This window comes from Hydractinia symbiolongicarpus, chromosome 6, assembly GCF_029227915.1.
Source record: "Hydractinia symbiolongicarpus strain clone_291-10 chromosome 6, HSymV2.1, whole genome shotgun sequence".
Classification (NCBI taxonomy): Eukaryota; Metazoa; Cnidaria; class Hydrozoa; order Anthoathecata; family Hydractiniidae; genus Hydractinia; species Hydractinia symbiolongicarpus.
In genome coordinates this window covers 12,364,197-12,387,555 of record NC_079880.1, presented here as the reverse complement: position 1 = coordinate 12,387,555, position 23,359 = coordinate 12,364,197, and the positions used below count along the sequence as shown (strand labels likewise).

General features: G+C 31.8%; 2 protein-coding genes across 4 annotated transcripts; both read right to left on the bottom strand.

Annotated features, from left to right (window-relative positions):
• Nucleotides 1–11,083: 11,083 nt before the first annotated feature.
• Nucleotides 11,084–17,616, bottom strand: LOC130647384 (fibrinogen-like protein 1). 3 transcript variants are annotated; one of them, XM_057453224.1, is made up of 2 exons: nucleotides 17,491–17,616; nucleotides 11,084–12,956 (listed from the first exon to the last, which is right to left on the bottom strand). In XM_057453224.1, the coding sequence occupies exons 1-2, from the start codon at nucleotides 17,565–17,567 to the stop codon at nucleotides 11,993–11,995; spliced, it is 1,041 nt and encodes a 346-aa protein (XP_057309207.1). In that variant the 5' UTR covers nucleotides 17,568–17,616; the 3' UTR covers nucleotides 11,084–11,992. The 3 variants fall into 3 exon arrangements, with proteins under 3 accessions (XP_057309207.1, XP_057309208.1, XP_057309210.1); XM_057453225.1 differs by lacking the exon at nucleotides 17,491–17,616 and adding an exon at nucleotides 16,019–16,169; XM_057453227.1 differs by lacking the exon at nucleotides 17,491–17,616 and adding an exon at nucleotides 14,629–14,735.
• Nucleotides 17,617–19,068: 1,452 nt separating this feature from the next.
• On the bottom strand, nucleotides 19,069–21,350 carry LOC130647383 (putative neuropeptide Y receptor type 6). Its single transcript, XM_057453223.1, has one exon. It carries the CDS (start codon nucleotides 21,100–21,102, stop codon nucleotides 19,747–19,749), a length of 1,356 nt encoding a protein of 451 aa, XP_057309206.1. The 5' UTR covers nucleotides 21,103–21,350; the 3' UTR covers nucleotides 19,069–19,746.
• Between the last annotated feature and the right edge of the window lie 2,009 nt (nucleotides 21,351–23,359).

The window sequence follows — 23,359 nt, the reverse complement described above, 5'->3', positions numbered from 1 at the left end:
TTTCTAGAAGAATTAGTAATGTGTTTTACTGTATCGTGTGATGTTTTTCAATCGCGTATACGCGAGTGTTTGATTTACCTTCGTAAGAAACACATAAACACGTCACGAAATGCTATGTCAGCACGGCATATCGTTGATCAGTTTCCCATAGTGCATTATCCACTTCTATAAGCACATGATTCGCGACGGTTTTTATATTTCATACTTTTCGCTTTCATGACGTAGCTTTCTATTCCCACAAAAATTGTCATTCTCTGCACTGTTTCTATGCCAATTTTCAGTCATTTTTTGTTTTGTTTGTAGCTAGCTAACTAGCTAACCATTTTGCATTACTTTGAGCTATATATATTCCAATCGTGCACTGCTATATAGCTACATATTATTGCACTATTTTCTTCACAATTTCTGTCGTTTTTACTGTTTTGTAGCTTAGCGAGCTGGTGAATTAAAGCATAGAGCACTTAAGTTATTTTTTTGGCTAGCTAGATAGCTAAATATGGTTTGTGTAGATAGGCATTTTTGTTATATACTTGCTTCAGATAAACTGCCATACACAGGATCCATGGAGAATAGTAATATTGAAACACAAACATTTTTGAATCACCCTGGTTTTTGTAATTTTAATGACCTTTTTGTTGATCATAAATATTTAAACTCTGATGAAATTTGAAATAGAGCTATATTCACCTCTTATGGATACAGTTTTGCCTTCATAAGGAAAAACAATTCTGTATATGTATTTGATCCTTACGGTAAGGACTCCCAAGGCCTTTCTGTCCCCAACTGCCAAACAGAATTCTAGAATTTCGAGCAATAATAGCTGTTAATAATTTTGTTATTAAGTTCTATGGATCAAACGTTTTTAATGCTACGTTCCTGCAATACGACATTCAGTACCTTAAAATCAACATCTCTCAAGAGATTGTTTTTTGTATAGCAAATTCTTCAAAGAGAAAAGACGAATTGTTCACAATAAAATCTATTACTCTAGAAATCACAAAACAAAGCAGACCATAACCCATTGTGAAAGTGTTTTGGAAATCCCCACATTAACCTAAATAAATTTGATGTCGATATGACTAAACTTATTATTTTCTGAAAATATTTTCTGCTGATTCAGTTATATATTTTATGCTTTGTCAGTAACACAGCAGTTAAAACTTTCTAAACAGATAAACATAACAATGGAAAAAGTCAGCTCTGGTCAATTAACAGGTGGTATATTATCAATCAATTTTAAAGGTGTAGTTCACTCTCTGATAACCAAAGATAAAGCATATCAGTGGAGTTCCTTTAAAGCATCCCATAATTGAATTAATGATTTAATTTGTTGAGAGGATCCTTCTTGTGATGCTGTATTGCTTGAAAATAATAGCCAAGTCGCACAAAGATATGCTGGTCACCCAATATTTTTTTTGTGAAATGATGAGTTAAATGCCAAGATTCGGTTACTAGATTAAAAACTAAGAGAAATTTTTATCTTCTGCATGATTGGTGCAAACGTTTTGTCCAAAACCTGTCAGTTAATCTATAGTTTCAAACAATATGCTTTACTATATGCATTTCCGGCTAGTTAACATTTTTGGTTGGGAAAATCATAATAGTGCAATTGTAGGAATTACTGTTATTGTTGTAGATGATTTCTTGCAATTACCTCCGGTTGGCGCGAAACCTGTATATGCTGAATGTACCATTATTTGGGAAAATATTGATTCATTGTGGAATTGTTTCAAGATAACAGAGTTGAAAGGAGTGATGAAGCAACAAGGGAATTGTCAGTTTATTAATGTGCTTAATCATGTCGGAGATTTGAATTTAAATGATGATGATGTAACACTACTTAAATGTAGGTGTATAAAACCCACTGACAATAACTACCCATATAATGCTCTTTGTATATTTGCAGAGAACGCACCTGCAAATGTTCATAACATGGCTATGTTAGATCTTTTGAAAACCCAATACATGTTATATCTGCCATTGACAATATTCCTAACAGCGTTTCAGTTGCAAAAATTAATGACATATTAAAACGTAATCAAAGTGAGGGAGAAGAATATTAAAAATAAAGGTTGATGCGAGAGTAATACCCACAGTTAATCTTGATTTGGAGGATAGGCTTAATAATGGACAGTTGGGATCTGCTAAACCCATTTTCGTTGATTGTAACGGTGTAAAAAAAATTGACGACACTCAAGCAGGTTTTAAAGAAAGGACAATAATAATTTTTCAAGGTAGGATAGTTTTGTTCCATTTGAGAGAATGGAAACCAGCATAAAAATTAAGTTTAATAAAGACTGTTATTAAAAGAATGCAATTTTCTCTTATGTTGGCTTGGGCCAAGGATTAAGGATTAAGTCTTGTAAAAGCTGCAGTTAGTATGGATTTGTTGAAGTAAAGAAATTTTAATAGCGGTAGAATGTATGTTGCTTTAACCAGAGTTGTTCATTAAGGCGTCTATATCTTACTGGTGAATTCAATAAATCTGTTATTAAAACAGACCCTTGTGCTTTACAGGAACATCATAGAATGCGAAATCAGAGTATGCTGTGCCCGTTCATATAATATACATTTCAAGTCAGTCTACTACAATCACTCTTCTTAATATCAGGTCTTCACCCAAACATGCAGTTAATGTTGCACGTGATGCCCATCTGCTACGATCAGATATTTTATGTTTCACAGAAACACAAGTTCGCCAAGACACATGTAATAATGTAACAGATGTTTCACACAGCTACCAGGTACATCACAATGCATGCCATCATAGTATTGCTTTCTGTTGTAGAGACACTGTTCATCTTTTGTCGCACCAGAAGATGAATGGTTTGTTGTGTATATTTGTGAAATTTTGGTTCATGGAAATTCCATTAAAATTGTTTCTATCACATTATTTGCTCGTTTTATTTTCACATAATATATTAGTTTGCTCATGTAAATATGTTTTAGAATTTAGTTGTTTGATTTGCTTAATAAATGGATTCCGGATCAAACTTTATCAACATAGCTTCTCTAAATAACGATAGCTGCTGTAAAAAACGAGTCATACCTTTTTGACATGGTCAATGTAGTTAGTATAGTGTATAATTTAGCTGATATTAAATTCTACAATACAAGCTATTTCCCTAAGGAAAGAAACACTGAAAGACAGTACCGACAATATAGCCATAACTTTTTTTGGAGATTTAATGTCGCAGGTGAAGGTAAAAGCTACTTTAAAGTTAACCAATTGATGGTTTTTGAAACACATAAACACGCGGTTGCTTGAAACCACAGATAGGCAACAACTATTGCTGATAAGGCAGTTAACTTTGATTTTGAAAATCCTAAAGGTTTGGACATTTGAAGTTGCTACTTGGGGGACAATAAATGTAAAACTGGTTACCTTGGCAGAGAAATTACTGTGTAATAAATGTAAAGGTGTGCAAAAAGACGGTGATTTATTTGTAGTGAATGTAATACGATGGGGGACTAATTGGCGCTGCTATAAAAAGTGGAATTGTCGTTTTTAAAATGTTTTAAAAACATGTTGTCAATTTTTTTAGAAAAACTCTCTATTATTTGGCATATAAATTCCAATGCGGCGTAATGATGTTTGATGTTTTTTATAATAAGGATGGATATGCAATTTGAATATTGATTTTTTGATTAGTAAATTTTTTAATCGCAAATTTTTAATCTGTAAAAAAAAATAGTTCCTGTATTCATTTTAAACAAAAATAAAAACTATGTCCACTCAATTTAAACTTTTTGCCACAAAATTTTCCCGACCGCGCCGATGCTGCAAAAACAGGTTTAAACAAATTTGAAAACACGGTACTTTTCTGCCAATTTACGAAATTGCGAATACGCTACAGGTTTTCTTGTTAAAATTCAGATGAAAAAAATTAAAACTAAATTTTATAGCAATTCAAAAATTCGTAATTCAAAAGGCTGATGAATGACTTAGGTGCTGGTTAAAGATAATGAATCAAGCCTAACCGGGGTTAGCTAGCAATTCTACAGTGTCAGAAATTCATTGACCAAAGCCGAAATGATTGAAATGAAAGAACCAAGATATGTTACTAGCGACATTATCGAAGGAAGTTGAAACTACAGGATGACTTTAATAGCGTTTGTCAAACGTTAGATTGAAATATCCACTAAGCTAGCTAATGCTGAATTAAAAACAAGACATCCTTACAACCTAATTGATTCAAGAGTAAATTGGGACAGAAAAATGAATAGGAAATACAAATATGGCGTCATAAAATAACTTTTATTCAAGAGAGATAATTTAAAATCCTTAAACAACAAATTTCTTATGCAATATCAAATCCCCACGACAGTCGCTTTCTCTGAAACCAGGAATAACGCTATTGGAGTTCGTGCGTAAACAACATTAAATACGAATGCGTGTCAAGTATTTTAAAAATTGAAACAGAAAAACGTTGAACTTGGCGAGAATTATTTGCAGTCACTCATGCCCTTATATCTTTTAAATCATTATTAAAAAATAAATATGTTATTTTACACACAAGTCTGGATCCAACCAAGAGCCCCTACAATACTTAACTCTAAAATACACCTTATGTGCAAAGAAAACAATGTAGAATTTGATATCAAATGGATCCCGAGGTTGATTGCGACGATTGACAAACTACAAAAAACTCAGTTTACGGAGTAAACGATAGATTCACTAGCAACTCTAACACTCATTTACAAAAATTTAACTCAAAATACTGCTGTCCTGGTACAACACGGGTAAACACACTCAATATTATGGTTTGAAGAAAATAACTATTTAGTTCTCCCAATCCATTTGATTAAGAAAACCATACAAAATATGCCATTATCACAATGCAAAGAAATCCTTATAGTACCTCATTGGCCATCCACAACTTTTTGGCCCCTGCTAGTGAGTCATCATAACAAATTTCCTTCCCTTTATTAAAGACCATCGAGAGTTTATGGGTAGTACGTGGTAAGAACAGTCAATCCCTTGTAGGCTCAATTTAATCATCTGCTCCAGTATTGACACTCTACATTGACTTTACAAGGTCTTATAATAATTAGACATAGAGTTTATTAATTGCTTTGAAAATGTAGTCTTTATCAGAAGTCCCCTGATCACGTCATTCCCACGACAAGATAATCTGATAAAATTAGTTGAAGCATTCCCGGAAACGTATGCAAAATGTAGTAAGTAAGCACTCCGAAAAGGTATTAACAATATTTTAAAACTTAGAAAGAATGGACGTTAAACTTTAAGGTACAAGATTTTCAGCAGATCCTTTCCATGTTTCGTTATTTTAAATGAAATTAATGCAGCAGAATCGTTCCCTACTGATTATAGAAAGCTGTTATTATACCATAATTTTTTTTCAACAAACAGTATATTTTAATGACCCATGTCAAACAATCAACGTTAAGAACATGTTTGAAGCGGCAAAACGCATGACTGATCATAAAGTTAGCAAGAAACTACCAATGACAGTAGAATTGATATCTAAGTTGTACGATCATTTACTTCTCGTTAATACCTTACAAAATCTAAAAACTATCAATATATGTTTGCTAGGCATTTCCGGATTTCTGCGCTATGAAGAACTTGCACATTTACAGCTTTCTGATTTGATCTTCAATAAAACACACCTGTGAGTTTTCATTTAAGAAGCAAGACAGATATTGTGGCAGAGCTTGAGTATTCATCAGTAGAACTACCACAAAAGTATGACCATTCGCATCAATGTACACTTTGCTTTGTCACGTGACCAAGGAAATAAGAGGGCGAAATAAGCGGGAAAATATCACACATCGTTAGTTAGTTTTGCACACGCACCCATCCGCCCTTAGTGTGAGATTTTTTGAGTAAAATAATTATATATTTCTTGTAATCCTTTTTGCGAAGCAATTGAGCTTTGCGAGCGAAGCGAGCGAAGCGAAATTGTGGAGCACGTTTGCTACACGCGAGGTATACCAAGAGAATTATTGAGATTCTCAAAATTTCGATAGAAAAAAAATCATATAAAATCAGCGTAAAGAAGTAGGACTGATATTTTTGCACATAAAGCTAGGGTATTTTTTTTTCTAATAAAACAAATAAGTTTGGACCGAGGGGTTAAAGTATAAGTTTAGTAAAAAATGCAATAAGTACGGCTCGTACCCCCCCACCCCCGGATTTTGACCCCCCCCGTCTTTTGGTCCGGATTATACGTCCGCCGAACTTGAACACACAAAGAGGAATATGCCGTGAACAAGAAACAGTAGTCGGCATTTTAGACACGTATATTTTACAGACCCAAAATATGCCTTATTTCTTTGTATTATAACTAATTATGGTATAAATAATTAATTAATTACTTTGCAATTTTGCTTCTTATACTATTATAGTTGTATTTTAATGAAACATAATAGTATTAAAACGGTTTTCTTCTTTTGAAAAAATTTATTGCTAGTCCTGTTTCTAATCGATTTTACTTGTGTATTTTAAGCGTTTTTGTTGCTGTGCTTTTTCTGGAGATTTTAGTTGGATTGGAAAGCTCCTGTGTAATGTACCCTTTCCTAAAGAAAAATTGAAGTAATTTGTACAATTATAACGCGCCGAGCTGTGTTTTATTTTATTGTTTCTAAGAAGATGTAAGAATACAATATTATCAATTTTAATTGGTTTTATCCAAATCAAGGTAAGGCTTAATCACATGAAAGGTAGCTAGCTAGAGCTCAGTTTTGTATAAAAGAATTAAAAGTAATTTGTAGAATACATATGGAGAAGCTGTATTACTACCTAACTGATAGCCAGATATAGGAAAACCTGTAGCTAGGGCGCAGACAAAACAAATAGCTCTGGGCGCTAGAGTGAGCTGACCAACCGTTTTTTATCATTTTTTATTTATTATATAAGTAACCTGTTACAGTAATTAAAAAAATATCCACTTTTGCTATCAAACCAACAGCAATGTAATTGTCAATAGGAATTAGTTTTCCGTACACCCTCCCTGAGAACAAGGTTTAAAACGACATTAAATATTAAAACTGTCATTAAACAGAACTTCAAGGATGCCCAAACCGCACCACGTCCTCTAAACGGCGTGGGCATCTTTGAAACTGCTTGTAATTTTAGAACAAGGGTGCTGATAAGCTGCATACGCCGTATAACGTGCAGGCGTTTTTGGGCAAGTTTAGCGTTTTGCAAAAAAATTGAAGTATTCACCTGAAAAAACCTGCATAGACCATAAAGTAAACTATGTGGTAGTAAAGTTCTTAAAAGAACTGTTTTTGATGGTTTTTGATAAAATTTACTTGATAAATAACTTTTAATTTTTATTAACTTCTTTCTCTTAAAGCATCTTTTTCCAACTATCGTCCACAAGGTATGTTACAAGGAATTGAATTTTGAAAATGCTCCAGGCAAGTTCGGGAAAGTGCGGGCGGTTTTGGAAGACAATCACTAATTTAATTGGCCCATTACCCGAACTCGCCCTTATATATGTGGCTGTTTGCAGCTTATTGACACCCTCTTATTTTAGAATATTCTCAGGAATAATAGACCAAGAGAAATTACATCACAGTTTTTTGTCCACCGCCCACGTGTGTTTGAGAACAACCCACATAACAAAGTTCATTATTTTTTAAATTATTTGTGTAAAAATTACTATTTCATTCACGATAAACCATTTGTCAGTCATTTTATTCGCCCAACAAAGAATCCTATCCAAGGTGCTTCTCTATTAGTGCTGAATTTAATAATTGACATGGTTCAGCAAAGTTTTTAAAAGGGTCTGATTGCAAAATATGATTGCCAAAGTTCAGCACTTGTAATATTTGTGTATTTGTGTACTCAGCTTTTAAAACACACACAAGAGACATTAAAATTTCCTCTGGGTGATTACATTAATGTTGGTTGAAAAAAAAACGAATGATGAGACGCATATGTTTTTAAATGGGTCTAGGACAATAAACTTATTTAATTTCCCTTGGCCTTGCATCAATTAAATTCTGAAAAAATAAACACTTCTAAAATGATTTTGTCAGATTTGGAAACTGTTGGTATGGTTGGAACTTTGCGTATAAAATTAGTAAAGTTGCCAAATTGTTTAGTTTTTTTCTTTTATACTTTTCCGAATTAGCCTTAATTATTTATAAGATGAAAAACAGTGCTTTCAATTCCATTGACTTGGCCATCCCTTAAAGGCACTGGAAGCTTCACTATATGAAAATGTTTTCTTTTTCTTTTAGATTGTGTACAATGGGAGTGAGTGATGTAATCTTCTAATGCGTGTGATGAAAAGAAAGCGAAATCGTTATTGTTTTTTCTGCCAAAAATTTATTTAATAAATCTTGATAAAGTTAGAAAACTGTTTTGATTTGTTTGTTTTTGTTTTAATTGTTTCCCGTGAGTTTTCGAAATTCGTTCCAGCAGATTCTGTGGCTTCTAGTGCCAGTATTTTTACGTGAAAAAAATACTGTTTTGTTGTAAGGTCATTTACGAAATCGTTAACGTTCGGACCAACTTCTGCGGGTTGTACAAATCGATGTATTACATATCTTTCGGAATACTGCTAAAAGTGTAATTTTGTATTGCGCTCTTTACTTTTATCATTCTGTGGGAAAAGGCGGTACAAAATTTTAACACGCGTTATTCGTTTTTGTTAGTTTCGCGTAATCTAATTTTCTCGCACATTTTGAAAAGAATATCCCACGCACATCAAAAACTCGCGCAGTCTATTCGCAAAAAAAACTGTTTTTGAGCAACGAATTGTTCCGCAGAGCGTTCATTTTCCTACCTCGTCCCCAGGGTTCTTCTATATGATATTCAATTTTGATGTATTTCGGAAGATGTTAGCGCCAAAGAAACAAGAAGCGCTAGGGACAAAGTATTGGATAGTTTAATTTTGCTTGCAACTTGCGAAATGCTTCGCAACCTTTTTTTTAATTTCTAGTGTAAATGTTATATTCCGACTGCATTCTATCTATTCTGTTTTACACTACCTTTTACTACACTTTTATCGCATGTTATTTTCGATTAAATGTAATGAATTAGAAAATAAGTTTCATACCTTTCCAGATATTGGCTATCACTCGAAACTACCTCTAAATATCTCTATGAAATTCTTAAAATCGGGAAAATGTAATAACTTTATTATTAGGATTCTAGTCCTTAGGATTATCCTAAGGACTAGAAACTTACAAGACTTTATTTTATTAACCCGATTACCCAAATTTTCGAGTTTTGTTCGAAGATCAGTAAAAAACGGATTTTTGGGCAATTTTTGATATTTTATTCATGCGAATACTTGAAAACCTAAAATTATGGCAAATAGCTAACTTATATTTGGCTGTCAGAAATTTCAGACAGAGTTTCAGAATTCGCTGTAAGATGTAAGTAACTGAATTTTAAGCAAATAGTTGTAAATTGGACAAATTTCAAGCATGCGATGACCTCACAGAAAAGGAGCTGACATAAGCAAAAATTAATTACTGCCATTTTCTTTCCTTCATGAAATACTATAATTGTGCCAAGTTTAATTCTATTTCGACAAGCCTGTCAAAAGTTTTGGAGCTACTCCCGCCCTAAATTGTGGCGCGTGTCAGTTTTAGCATATTTCATTGGTCGAGAAAACAATCGATGTGTTGATAAGTTACAACATTACGTAATTGATAAGCCGATCAAACAATTCCTTAATTCAATAGCGCTTATATGTCTTTTGTGTGTCAGCAATGAAAAAACACTGAAAATTGGCTTAAAGAAAATCTACTGATGAAATTTTACAATTTAAAAAGAGAAGGGGACTATTAACTCTACTATTTTTTTGCATTACTGACTTATTCTTGTGTCCGATATTTATCATGCTAAATTTTAGAAAACCTTTGAGCATATTTTGCTTTATACACAAGGTTAGGTTAAAAGAGCTGAAGATATAAGAAGATACTTAAAAGAGCTGAAGATATAAGAAGATACTTAAAACTAGTTTTGACAACTCAAACAGAAAACACCGCGACAGTTCCCAAATACTTGTACTTTGTGTATAAATCACGGTTTTTACATATAAACAAACGGCCCGCTGTAGGATTACGTAATGTGTTTTTGTAAAAATCCAGTAAAACGCACATCGCGCATGGATATGAGAGGGATGTTGAAACAATAACAATGTGAACAAAATTTTAATGCGCACCGAGATGAGTTTAATCTCCTTCTCTTTTAATACCTTAGAGAATAATTTTTATCATGATCACTGTCATGATCTTCTTATATTCTCTTTAAAGCAATCACCATTGCTTCAAAAATAATAGAAATGTTCTATTTAAAAGAAGTTTGCTCGAAATCGGTCCGGGGGGTGGGGCGGATTCCGCCCACCATGACGGTTTTTTTTTAATAACTCCTGATTGCTTTGTTATATGGCTATGATACGTACTGAGTTTTAACATTTATCTATTAGACACCTGCATGTAAATTTTTTAGGTCCCATACCTTTCAGAGGCTTTGATATTGGCCATTACTCGAAACTACCCCTAAATATCTCTATGAAATCCTTATAATGGAGAAAATATAATAACTTCTGTTAGGATTATCCTTAGAACTTGAAACTTGCAACACACCTTTGTTTCATTAAGAAGAATCATTTTGAATAATTTGAACACGTGACTAATCCGATTTTGTCAGATTTTACCCGAAAATCGGAAAAAAACGGATTTTCGGGCAATTTTTGGCTATTTTTTATCCGATCCATGTAAAAACCGGAAGATATGTTAAATAACTTTTATTTAGCTTTCAGAAACTTCAAACAGAATGTAAAAATTCGCTCTAGAACAAAAGTAATGATATTTTAAGCAGATTGTGGCATTTTTAAAAATTTTCAAGCTTTTGATGACGTCACAGAAAATGTGCTGACGCAAGCAAATTTTTTTTGGCGCCATTTTGTTCCTTTTATGACGTACTATAAGTGTGCCAAGTTTGATTCAATATGATCAACCCTATGAAAAGTTATTGAGGGGGGGCGGAATCCGCCCCCCCCCCCCCGACCGAATAGGGTTAAGAAAGAATTTTGACTAAAAATTGTTTTTCAAGCTTTAGTTTACCTGCATTATTTATAACAAAAAAAAATTATTGTTGTTATTATTACCATTATTATTACTCGACATATATTTCAAGCATCCATAATTTACAATCGTTCTTAATGCTGAAATGCGTAAACAATAAATAAATGTATGTGCAAACGTAAATATAAATTCAGTCAGAAATAAAAACAACTTGAGCAAAAAGAGCAAACAACTTGAAACTAACAGCTTAAAACAAACATTGTACTGTCCGTAATGGGAAATACCAAGTAAGCAAGAGTTGAAACAAATTTATGTTGAGAAAAATAAAATGGTAATAGCTGGTGCAATAATAGAGTATAAAAGATAGAAAGTATTCTTTGATAAACACCATTTTCAATTCTTTATTAAAGATCTCTTGTGGTTGTTGATAATGCGTGTTGGCAGTTGAATGGGTAGAAAAACAAAAAAAGGTTATAATATATAACTATAACAAAAAAGTTCTAAATAATAATATTGGTTAATATGCTTCATTCTATTTCTAGAATTCCATTTAGTGCAAAAAAAAATTTCGTGTTATAGAGACTTTTTTGGCAAGAGCTTAGCCTAAGATCTACTCATTCCAAGAACCACTGTTCGTTTTATAGAGCTATCCGCTTTAAACTGTGTTAGCTTTAGCAGAATTTCACTGTATCAAGTGTAGTTTTCGGTGAAAAGCTTAACTGAGCGCACAACCTGTAAACTGAAAATTGCATTGTTATGTTCAGCAAAATTAAAAATGGCAACAAGTTTTATTTGTAATGCAAATTGGGAAAAACTTATGTGAATTAAGTAACTACAACACGGTTTAATGCGAAAAACAGTACATCCATTAAATAATACCGTGGTACAATGTTGGCGACCTTTTTTTAGAGTGACTAAAAGAAGAAATGGCAAGATCATCCGTTTGTTTATGTAAATATGTCTTTTAAAGTTATCAGTCGTTATTTGTTCTTCTCAACATCAAGCTGTGCGTTTGATGTAAATTAATACCTTTTATATCATTGCAGTTTTGTTTTAACCAACCAGAAGCAGCAGGAGCAGCAGCAGGAGCAGGAGCAGCAGGAGCAGCAGCAGCAGCAGGAGCAGCGATACAATGATTAAATTTGAATTCTTCATTTTTAGCATGTTTTAAAGGATCATTTTGGCAAGGATTTGATGTACATTTGTTATATTTAAGTGCATATTTTTCTTTTTCAATTTTAAATTCTTTAGCTATTTCATGTACCGAGGTAGATTTCTTTTTGTAATAAATCTCATGTTCACCCTCAGAAGTCAATTTGGCAAGATTATTAAGACCAAGCCAATAATCCCCGCTTAAGTTACCGAAACCATCTTTGTATTCTTGCATGGATTTGGGATAATATACAGAATCGTCAGATCTGTTGTGGAACTTGATCCAGCCTCCACCAGCTGTTTCCATGTCACAAAACACTTTCGTAGGTGTACCCCCTATACGAATTTCATAAACATCGCTCTCTTTATATCCAGCTTTAAGCCACTCAACGCAATCCTGTTTTACCAAAAGTCTTTTATTTCCAATTTCTTCAGTATTATTTGAATTTTGGCACGTTTGTTGAACTTCATAGTAACTTGAATTTATATTTGGTTCAATTTTTTTTCCATTACTGGTTACGTTAAACAATTCGCATAATACCTTATCATTCTCTTGGATGGCATTAAAAGAAACGCAGTAGCCTTTATAAAGACAATGATCCATGCACTGATCTTCATTTTGAACTTTAACAGTATCAACTGCAGTTGCATTTTTTCTTAATTGGTTACCAATCAATTCCACCATAATATCATCTTCATCACGATAGCAAGTTTCATACATTCCATAACATGTCGCAAGACCATATAGCACTGGAGCTAGGAAACTAAACATTTCACCGCGTTTCCTGAAACGAAGAACAAATTCAAATGCTGTTATGGAAAAAGAGAGCGTAAGTTTTCTAAAGCATTCATCAGAAACCTGTATCTATATTAAAGTGACAAAGAAAAAATCTAGTTTTTTTCGTTAGTGGTTAGGGAGTTCGCTTTTAATTATTTCCATTGTAAGATAAGATTAACAAATATCTCACATAACTTTGTTTTTAAGGAAGTATCTAGCTAATTAGGGTTTTTTGTTAAACAGTTTGAAAAATCCAGTAGAAATTTAATATTTTTATGAAGATCTTGCCAAACGTTTGTGCAACATACGTCATTATTAAAACGCTTAAGCTCTGAATGTTTTGTTATAATTTGTCCAACAATGTAAGAAGCACTTAGAATGTGTCTTTAATTAGACTGCCTTGACTCTTTCTTATTTTATAATCTTACTGTTATGGAAATATAGAAATCATTCTTTCGGAATAATTTATTAGCCACAAATTCTAGAAACTTGTATTTATAGTACAGATTCACAATTTTCCCTTCATTGCAGAAAAATAGAAACTTGTAATTATAGTACAGATTCACAATTTTCCCTTCATCGCAGATAAAAAGAAACTTGTATTTATAGTACAGTTTCACAATCGTCCCTTAAATGCGAAAAATAGAAACATGTATTTATAATAGTACATATTCACCATGGGTTTGTTTCATTATTGATTAGCGATTTCGCCTTTGAAACAGAATCATCAATAATAAATTCTACTTTTTCAGACGTCAGCATTTTTTGATGACTGAATGCTATCACATCTGGCTAACGTGTGTTGTATTAAAATGATAAATATGTCATAAATCCTTTGCACTACTGCCAGAAAAACAACAACAACAAAAAAAATGAAAATTATTGCCCACACAGCTCTCAAACAAAAATTTTAAATGCACAATAGTTCTTTTTTAAATTTTAAAATTGTTTTCCCTATTTTAAAGTTGTTGAAAATGTCAACCAAAAATATCTACAAGGCCCAAAAATCCAATACCAAAAAAAGATGACATTGTTCATCTAAAACAAATTGTACAAACTACCATCTGCTATCTAGTTTTATAACTGATTAGTAAATTCACCTTCAAATACAATTATCAAACATAAATATTACTGTTGCAAAGCAAGAAGCTAAAATTGAACAACTTTATTTTAAATTACTGATGTACATTTGGTATTTAAAAATATTAAAGAATCCAAAAGGACTTTAACGCTTTTACAAAAAGTACTGGAAATATGGGGTAATGCACAGTAATTTTTTTCAAGAAACAAAAATGGTAAGTTTTTCCTCTTTTTAGTGAATTATTAGGACATTTTTATCCTTCTTCAGAAGTTCTTGCTGTGACGCAATTTAATATCAAAAATATAAAATTTTATTACTTAAAAAATTATTTAACGCAATGTCAATCATGAGAATATAATAATATTGCTTCAAACTTTCGCAAAAAAGCCATAACTATTAACAAAAATCATGCAAGAACTTTTAAAAGGCTGACGATAGGCATAAGGCCTATAAATCTAGAATTTAGATAAGTAAGCTGTGAGAAATAATGACAGGTATCGAACACTTCTTTAATCTTTTTTTAAATTTTAAATTTTCCAAAAGAACAATAACCATTAACAAAATTTAATGAAAATGCATTAAGATTTAAATGATATACCTGTAAGAAATAATGTCAGGTATCAAAAATCTTCTTTAATCACAAATTCAGTTAGACAAAGCTTTCTACCTTCTTCATGAAGCGATTAGCAAGTTCTGTTTTGAAGAAAAGGTTCGTGGTATTTTTAAAGTAAAAAACAAATCAAAAATTCATAGCTATGTCGATGAGTTCAAAAATTGACGTCATCGTACGATTTATGATAAAGTTATAAAAAAATATATTCAGTTGGTTGTGAATGTGACTTCATATTGATACATTATTAGACTTATATCACACATAACTAAGTAGGTATAGAGACATGAATTTAGGTTATTACTTATTTAAGCGATAAGGTATCGTGTTTATGACTTTCTTGTTAACCAATCACATGTATGATATTTTTATGGCTATTATTGTCAAATTAGACATATTGTGATCTGTAGCATGCAATAACGATGGTCCTAATAGCTGACGTCAATGAGTAACACATGAGAAAGATATAAGTGAATATGCAGAGCTGTTTCTGAACAGGGATTCACTTTCATAGTTCTTTTAGATTGTTTTTTCGAAGGAGTTCTAATAGAGTCGAAATATCACAGACAGGATCTACATATTCATTGATTTGACCATAAAGGCGTCGTATTAAGAAATTATTTGAAAAGGGTAATAAGTATTTTAGATAGAACGAGTCCACATTTTAAAAATATTTGACAATTTCCTCTCATTGAGAGAAACATTGTCTAGTTTCATTACTATTTAGTAAATCCGCCTTTAGATAAAATTATCAAACATAAGTATTATTGTTGAAAACCAAGAAGGTAAAATTGAGCAATTTTATTTTGAATGATCGATCTATATATTATTTGGTATTAAAAAGATTTAAAAGCTCTGGCGAAAATTTAACGTCGTTAAAGAGATCTTAATAAAACATTGTGCAACAGGATTCATTATTTAATTAACAGGATGATATTAATAGCAATGTTGTAAATATTGAAATACTTATCCTGTATAACGATTGTTTAAAATAAAATAAGATAAAATAATAAGCCGTAACATCTTAAAATCCAGGGTAATTATCTCAAGAAACAAAAACATGTAATATTCATCTCTTTATAGTGAATTATCAAGAAATTTCTTTCCCTTCTTAGACGTTTTTTGCCAAACAGATATTTTGCAGTTCCCACCCTGAATTAAATTGAGATAAAAAGTTTAATATCAAAAATATTTAATTTAACCATTTTTTTTTCAAAAAATATTATTTAAAAAGCTTTCAAACGCAATACCAATCATGAAAATGTAAGAATATTGTTTCAAACTTTCCCAAAGAAACTATAACTATTAACAAAATTTAATGCAAAAGCATTTAAAAAGTAGCTATAAAGTCTATAAATTTAGAATTTAAATAATTTACCTGAGAGAAATAATGTCAGGTATCAAAATCTTCTTTTATCACAAGTCTAGTTTGATCAGGCTTTCAACCTTCTCCATGAAACGATTAGCAAGTTCTGTTTTGAAGAATATGTTCATGGTATTTTTACCATGAAAGTGGAAAACAAATCAAAAATTCATAGCTATGTCGACGAGTCCAAAAATTGACGTCAGTGTACGATTTATGATAAAGATATAAAAAGATATATTCAATTGGTTGTGAATGTGGTTTCATAATGATATATTATTAGACCTATGTTAAACGTAACTGAAAAGGTATAGGGATATGAATTTAGGTTATTACTTATTTAAGCGATAAGGTATTGTGTTTATGACTTTCTTTTTAACAAGTCACCTATACGATATCTCTGTTGGTATTACTGTAAAATTAGACATATTCTGTTCTGTAGCATGTGATAACGATGGTCCTAATAACTGACGTCAACGAGTAACACATAACAAAGATGCAAATAAATAGAGAGATGTTTGTAAAGATGTATTCATTTTCCTAATTGTTTCCTAATTAAAGACCTGCGAGGGGCGGAAGGGGGGAAAGCTCAAAGTGCCTGCGGCAATTCAATTGCGCATTCTTTTTTGTGGATGACATTGAATGCTGAAATTTTATGAAAATTCCTAACCTTGATTTATACCATATAGGCTTCGCATTAAGGCTTTCGTGACACAGTCTTAAATTTACTATCTATTTTACTAAAAAAGTTCTTCTACATTTATGATTAGAGATAACGCTCCTAAATGGAATCATAAATAATAAATATGATTAATTTAGAGAAAGTGAAAAATGCTTACGCGCAATGATAATTTTGCTGGCGCCTGCAGGTCTTTGTAAACCTGAGTTGGTATATTGTGTTTGTGCTGTACCGTTTTACTCTGAATTTTACATCTGTGGGAAACTACACGTGCGGTTTTGAAATACAATATTGAGGGAATACTATCATCTATCTAGAAAACATAAACAAACTTGTGTATTTGCAATTTTACAACTCTCGTTAAGAATAATTTATACTTTGTATTTTAAGAGGATGTCAGAAAGTCAACACATATACGAAAAACGCTAATAGTTTAACACATTATTCGTCATTTTTCGTTTCAAATACACTGGTAGACATAAATTCTACGATGAATGGAATACCAAACCAGTACATTCCTTCAGAGTATCGCCATTACACGTTTTTATTAACAGATACTAGTTAACCCGTATGATTTCTATCTTCAAAAGAGATTTTTTGAAATTAAGTAGAATCTTTCGCTCATTGTGTAAAGTTTAGGTCTAGATCGATGTACAATGCTAATCACAGCTTTGTTTTTATGAAATCGCGCTGTTTAAATGTGAGTTTGGATTGTAATATACTTTAAAACGTTTGTCATTGTTTTCATCCCAAACCATAAATCAATCAACATATTGCGACACAATAGCTACAAATTTCGAAAAACTACCTGTGAAAAAGAATATCGGGTATTAAAACGTCTTCAATCACAAATCCAGTTGAACAAGACAATTCTACTTTCTTCATAAAATGATTAAGAAAGAAAGTTTCGTTTTGAGAAATATTTTTATAGTATTATTAAAACGCAAAGCAAATAAACATTTCATAAAAAAAGTGGAAAGTCCAACAACTGACGTCAGTGATGAAGATATAAATAGAGTCGCTGGTGAATATGCTCGCGTTTATAAAAATAAGAATTGCATTTTTTTGATAACGCCCAAAATCATTCAAGATTTTGCAACACAACACCTATACATTTCAAAAACCCTACATGTAAAATAGAATATCGGGTATTAAAAATTATTTAATCACAAATCCAGTTCGACAAGATATTTCTATCTTCTTCATGAAACTATTAACAAGTTTTGCTTAAAAAATATTTTTATGGTATTATACACAAATTAACAATTCATAGCAGTGTGATGTTGAATCCAACAACTGACGTCATTGTATTATTCGAGATAAAGATATCCATATATAACAAGTTCTGTTTTCAAGATTATTTTTATGACATTACTGAGACAAAAACAAATTAAAATTTCATGAAAAAACTCGAAAGTCCAACAACATTAGAGAGGTTGTTTGCGTATATCGTACGTTTTGTTGTTTTTAACTAGTTTTGGTCGGCTTATTTTGTGTTGTAGTATAAGATTATTTGGAGGCCACGCAGGAATTGACTACGACTACGGGGAAAAGTTTCCAACTATTCTCCCTACACAATTCATTTTATTACCACAAAAAGATCTGTATAGAAATGTACATGGAGGTATATGCCTCCATGAAATGTACGAATACAGATACAAGGCTTTTCGTAATTGAAAACTCGGGAATACAAGGTGAAGTTTTTCTTTCCAAACATTCGAATATTTTTTCCTAAACTTTTCAGCCGTAATGTATCCTGTATTTAGAAAGAATTTAAACGCGATAAAAGTTTTTTTCACATGTTGCAAAAGATTTTTACCAACTGAACGGTTTTCTTGTCTTGAAAGAGGAGACCAAGGTAACCAACGGCCCGTACAAATGCAAAGTCGCACCAGTGTATTGTAAGAAAAGATTTTTGTGCATTTCTAGTTGCGTGAGAAGGATAATGTGCGAAGATGGAACGTGATTTTGATAACATTTTTAACTGTTGATATATTTTTAGTTAATGATTTTACCCAACAGGCATATACCTCCATGTACATTTCTATACAGATCTTTTTGTGGTGATAACATGAATTGTGTAGGGAGAATAGTTGGAACTTTTCCCGTAGCTGTAGTCAATTCCTGCGTGGCCTCCAAATAATCTTATACTACAACACAAAATAAGCCGACCAAAACTATATATATATATATATATATATATATATATATATATAGATATATATATATATATATAGATATATATATATATATATAGATATATATATATATATATATATATATATATATATATATATATATATATATATATATATATATATATATATATATATATATATATTGCTTACTGTGTTAATCAGGGGCATATCATGTTTCAAAATCCAGATCAATGAACATTTGTTTAATATTTCATGCCAGCTAGTCTGTTATACGTTATACTCTATTAAAAAAAGTATTATAAAATGTTAATGCGGCAAAGTTACACGCAAAAAATAGTAAAAACGTTTTTAATTGGAGTTTCATTGCTAAATGAAAGCTACCAAATATAGTACACCAGAAATTACCATTATATTTGGAAAGACACGTCTTAGCTCTTCTTATTTCAAGACATGTATATATAGACTAGTCGTTTTTGGTACTTTTAGAAACATAACCTAAATTCGTAAACAATTTTTTTCAGTCATTGGTGTACCTCCGCGAACGTTTACTTAGTATAGGTCATACATTATCATATCCCCTAACTCCTAATTTTTTCGAGGCTACCAACAAAATCTTAAACGCGCTGGTAAACAGCCGCAGTGGACCAGCTCTTCTTTTTTAACATAAGCAAAACTTTTGCTTCGGAATAGACAGTTGAGTTGCTCCAGCCGCAACTTCTGTTAGAAATGGTTTTCCAAACTCGATTTATATTTTAGGAAACTCTAAATATTGCAAATACGTTATATTTTAGCATAGTAACATCAAAAGTAAGAGATTAATTTTAATATTTGCTAATATTAAATGATAATAAATTTTGTTCAAAACGGAAACAGTTTATATTACAAATTTCAAATTTTTCCAACTTTCAACAATCCGTTTCATTTGCTTGTACAAAAATATCAAAAAATGATCGGCTAATTTCTACCCCGTTACTGCAAACTTTTTCAAATGACACAGAATACTTGAACTTATCAATATCATCTACAGATGTATACTCTGCTGATTCAGTAACACAGTCTTGTATTTGATTGGTTGATTCGGTATAGGTGAAGATACTTAAGTGTTGTCTATTTGGTAAAGGCGATGAGCATGACCCAGAAAGCAGGACATCATCTTGCACTGTTGTACTGGGTGAATCATGTGGTGAGGATGATTCAGAAAAACTTTTCTTGCAATATTTAGAGCAGTTGGTAATAAATCTTTTAATAGTAGCTTTGTAAGCGTTCTTGAAATGTGGATTAAAGCCAGCATATATCCATGGATTTAAAACAGCGTTCGAATACGTTAACCAGTAAAAAAACTTTTCTACAATTAAATTTAGAGGACTGGGACGAAATGACATGTAAAACCATGTAATTTGATTGGGCATCATACAAATAGCAAAAATCACTACAACAGCTGTAAACATTTTTAGCGTTTGCATTGTTTGCTTGTGTCGAGCAATGGAGGATGCATTCAAATATGTTTCGCTTTTACGGTGGAAAAAGACGCTAAATCTACTTTTTCTGAATTGCTTTTTCTCTTCTTGACTGGACCTGTTAGATTCGTTTTGTAATAATTTGCTCATTACTCGAATTGTTTCCTTGTTGTTTTTCTGAATTACTCGCCATGACATGCAATAAAGGAGAACTATGATCGGCAAAGGAATCGCAAATTGAATCAAAAATAGAAACACAGTATAGGCCCGACTTGATGTATGACTCCACGATTCCTTGCAGTATGGTGTTCCTGTCTCGTTCATTAGTACACTCATTCTACTATATCGTATAATTGTACCTATAGCAATCACGTGTGTAGCTATAAGGGCTGATATTTTAGTCTTTTTCCAGCTCGTGGGCGAAACAGAGAACACAATTGCAAGAAATCTTTCAATAGCAATGAAAACTAACAACATTGCCATAACATTGATGCTGTACGTGGAAAGTGGATTGATAAGCTTGCAACCAACGCTACCAAATGGAAAGTAACCAAGGTCTTCAATTGCCATATCTGTTGGAATACTTGAAAGAACCAATATAATGTCACTAAATGCTACATTTAAAACCAAAACATTGGAAAAAGTATTCCGAATTCTCTTATTCTTTACAATGCTCAGGATAATCAGTAAATTACCGAACACGGCAAAGACCATGATTAATGTATTGACAGTTATTTCGAGGTATGCCATATAACTTTCAGATTGAATGGCATGGGAATGCCTCAAGAAGTTTGAATTATTCATTATTGAATCTATAATTTAATAACACCAAAAATAAAATTAGTTAAATACGGAGATATTTTTTAACATTGACTAAAGAATGCTGACACAATGGACTTGTCAGACATTAAGAAACAGAAAAACAATCAAACATTAAATTAGATACTGCAAATGACAATGAACTATAATGAGCAAAAAATACAAAAGGTGCATAAAAAACAGGAGACAATAAATTCTATAGAAGAAGATTTCTCTACATGCATGTAGCAAAACTTGGTATAAATAGGCTGTTAATAACACATCTTTTAAAAAGAACTAGCTAAGTCATCGTAAGATCTTGCGAATTAAAGTAAATACAATCTTAAGCTATGTGGCGAGGCAGAGATGGTGTAGTGGTAACACTGTCAACTTGTACTCTAACGTTTGCAGGTTCGATTCTCCACTCCTGCGAATTTTAAAAGTAGTGTTTTTAATTCATTTGGGGCTATCTACTGACCGCAATGCTATACGTATCTCTAGCGGATAATATAATTTAGTTAACGTCGGAAGGGAAGACGACCCAGCCATTAGGATGTACTCCCCAAGGACGTTAAAACTTACTTACTTACTATGTTATTAAGAACTACTTGATAAGAGCATTTTGAAAAGACTTCTTCTTTAACTATTTCAATATTCACATAGTAGTTTAGTCAGTTGTGTTGACAAAAAACACAATTGTCATTTTGATGTCGAATGACCAAGTCCATTAAATAACATGACTACACTAGAAGTATTTTTCCATTGACATAAGTTTTACAACTTCACAAATCTATAAACCATTCATTTGTGTCTAATTGTAATATCTATAATATGTTATTAATATTACGTCAAACCTATTATAAAAATTATAAACTTGTCTTGCCCATTTATTAAACCGCTTAGAAAGAAAAAAGTTTTCTAAACAGCTCACATTATCCAGTAAACTTAGCAAAGAATTTTGATGCCAATTACTTCTTTTTCTGATCAGCTAAGCGTACTTATTATTTATGAAATGGAGTACAAAATAATTCTTAAACGTTCTTAAGTGTACTAATAAGAAGGGTGGTCACCCCCCCCCCCCCCCCCCCCCCCACCGGATTAAATCGGATTAAGCAGTTCTTGCTAAGCGCCTTTTAAAAAAAAATGAAATCCAAATGTCCTCCTTAAAGTGTTTTTTTTTAAAAAAAGTGAAGGATCATTTGAAATCAAGCATTGATTGAAGTCTTACAAGTGTTTTAATAACACAACGATAAAGTGAGTAGCACAAACGAGTAGCAAAGAAAAAAGCCTCCTATTCAATCTTCTGTGAGCACCATCTTAAAACATGTAGGTTTTGGTAACCTTCCAACTTAACAAAATTAGTGCAGGTTTAAAATAAGGTGGTTTATAAAAAAATCAAATTTGATTCAATTACTTTATTACCTTATTTATCTTGTTTTGTCAGTTATATTACGGTAAAAAGCTTTGGTCACGACCATTTTTATCAAGAAGCTGCAACACTGGAAATTGTGCCAACATGGTCGCATACTATACTTTTTTATATATTAAAAGAACACTCTTTCCTGATGAATAACCATAACAAAAAAAATTGCATTAAGTCAGTAACCAACTAAAAAAAGGATTAAACAAAATTGATCACATCTTCTCATGTAGACGTTCTCGTGTCATCACTATAGTTTTATAACTTTTAAAAATGCCAAACTAAATAAATTTTAGTTGTTGAATTTTGAATTTACATATTACATAACAGGCTGACCCAAAGTTTTTTAACTTCATAGTATTGATAAAAAATGGCGGTGAAATTCACATACCAATATGACGTGTTTTGTGTATTAATTCAATTAATATACTGTAGTAGTAACATTTTTACAATCACATAATTTTGTGTTATCAGACCGTTAATAGAATTGTTTTCCTTGCTTTAGTAAAGAAAATTAATGCTAAATACTTAACAGATTTAAAGGAGAGGAAACGTAACATAAATAAATGAAACAATGTTGACTTTTAAAGGCTGTATGAATTGAACACTGGTTGTGACACAATACTCTTTAGATTCTACTTTAGACTCAAATTCTTTAGTTCTATATTTTAATACTCGCTGTCTGTCTGTGAGTCATTATCACACGAAATTATTATGCGAAAAATAATACGACAGGTGATTTAAGGTAGAATTTTTCATTAGCAAAGGACTTTCCTGAATAAAGTAATGAGTAAGATGCTGAGTAATTAACAACTAAAGCTCTACCTCAGGCTTCTCTCAACG

Coding starts and splice junctions, on each gene's coding strand:
- LOC130647383 (XM_057453223.1), bottom strand. CDS start 21,102: ATGAATAATTCAAACTTCTTGAGGCATTCCCATGCCATTCAATCTGAA.
- LOC130647384 (XM_057453224.1), bottom strand. CDS start 17,567: ATGAAGAAAGTAGAATTGTCTTGTTCAACTGGATTTGTGATTGAAGAC. Junction 12,957..17,490: donor CCCGATATTCTTTTTCACAG/GTAGTTTTTCGA, acceptor TCTTCGTTTCAG/GAAACGCGGTGAAATGTTTA.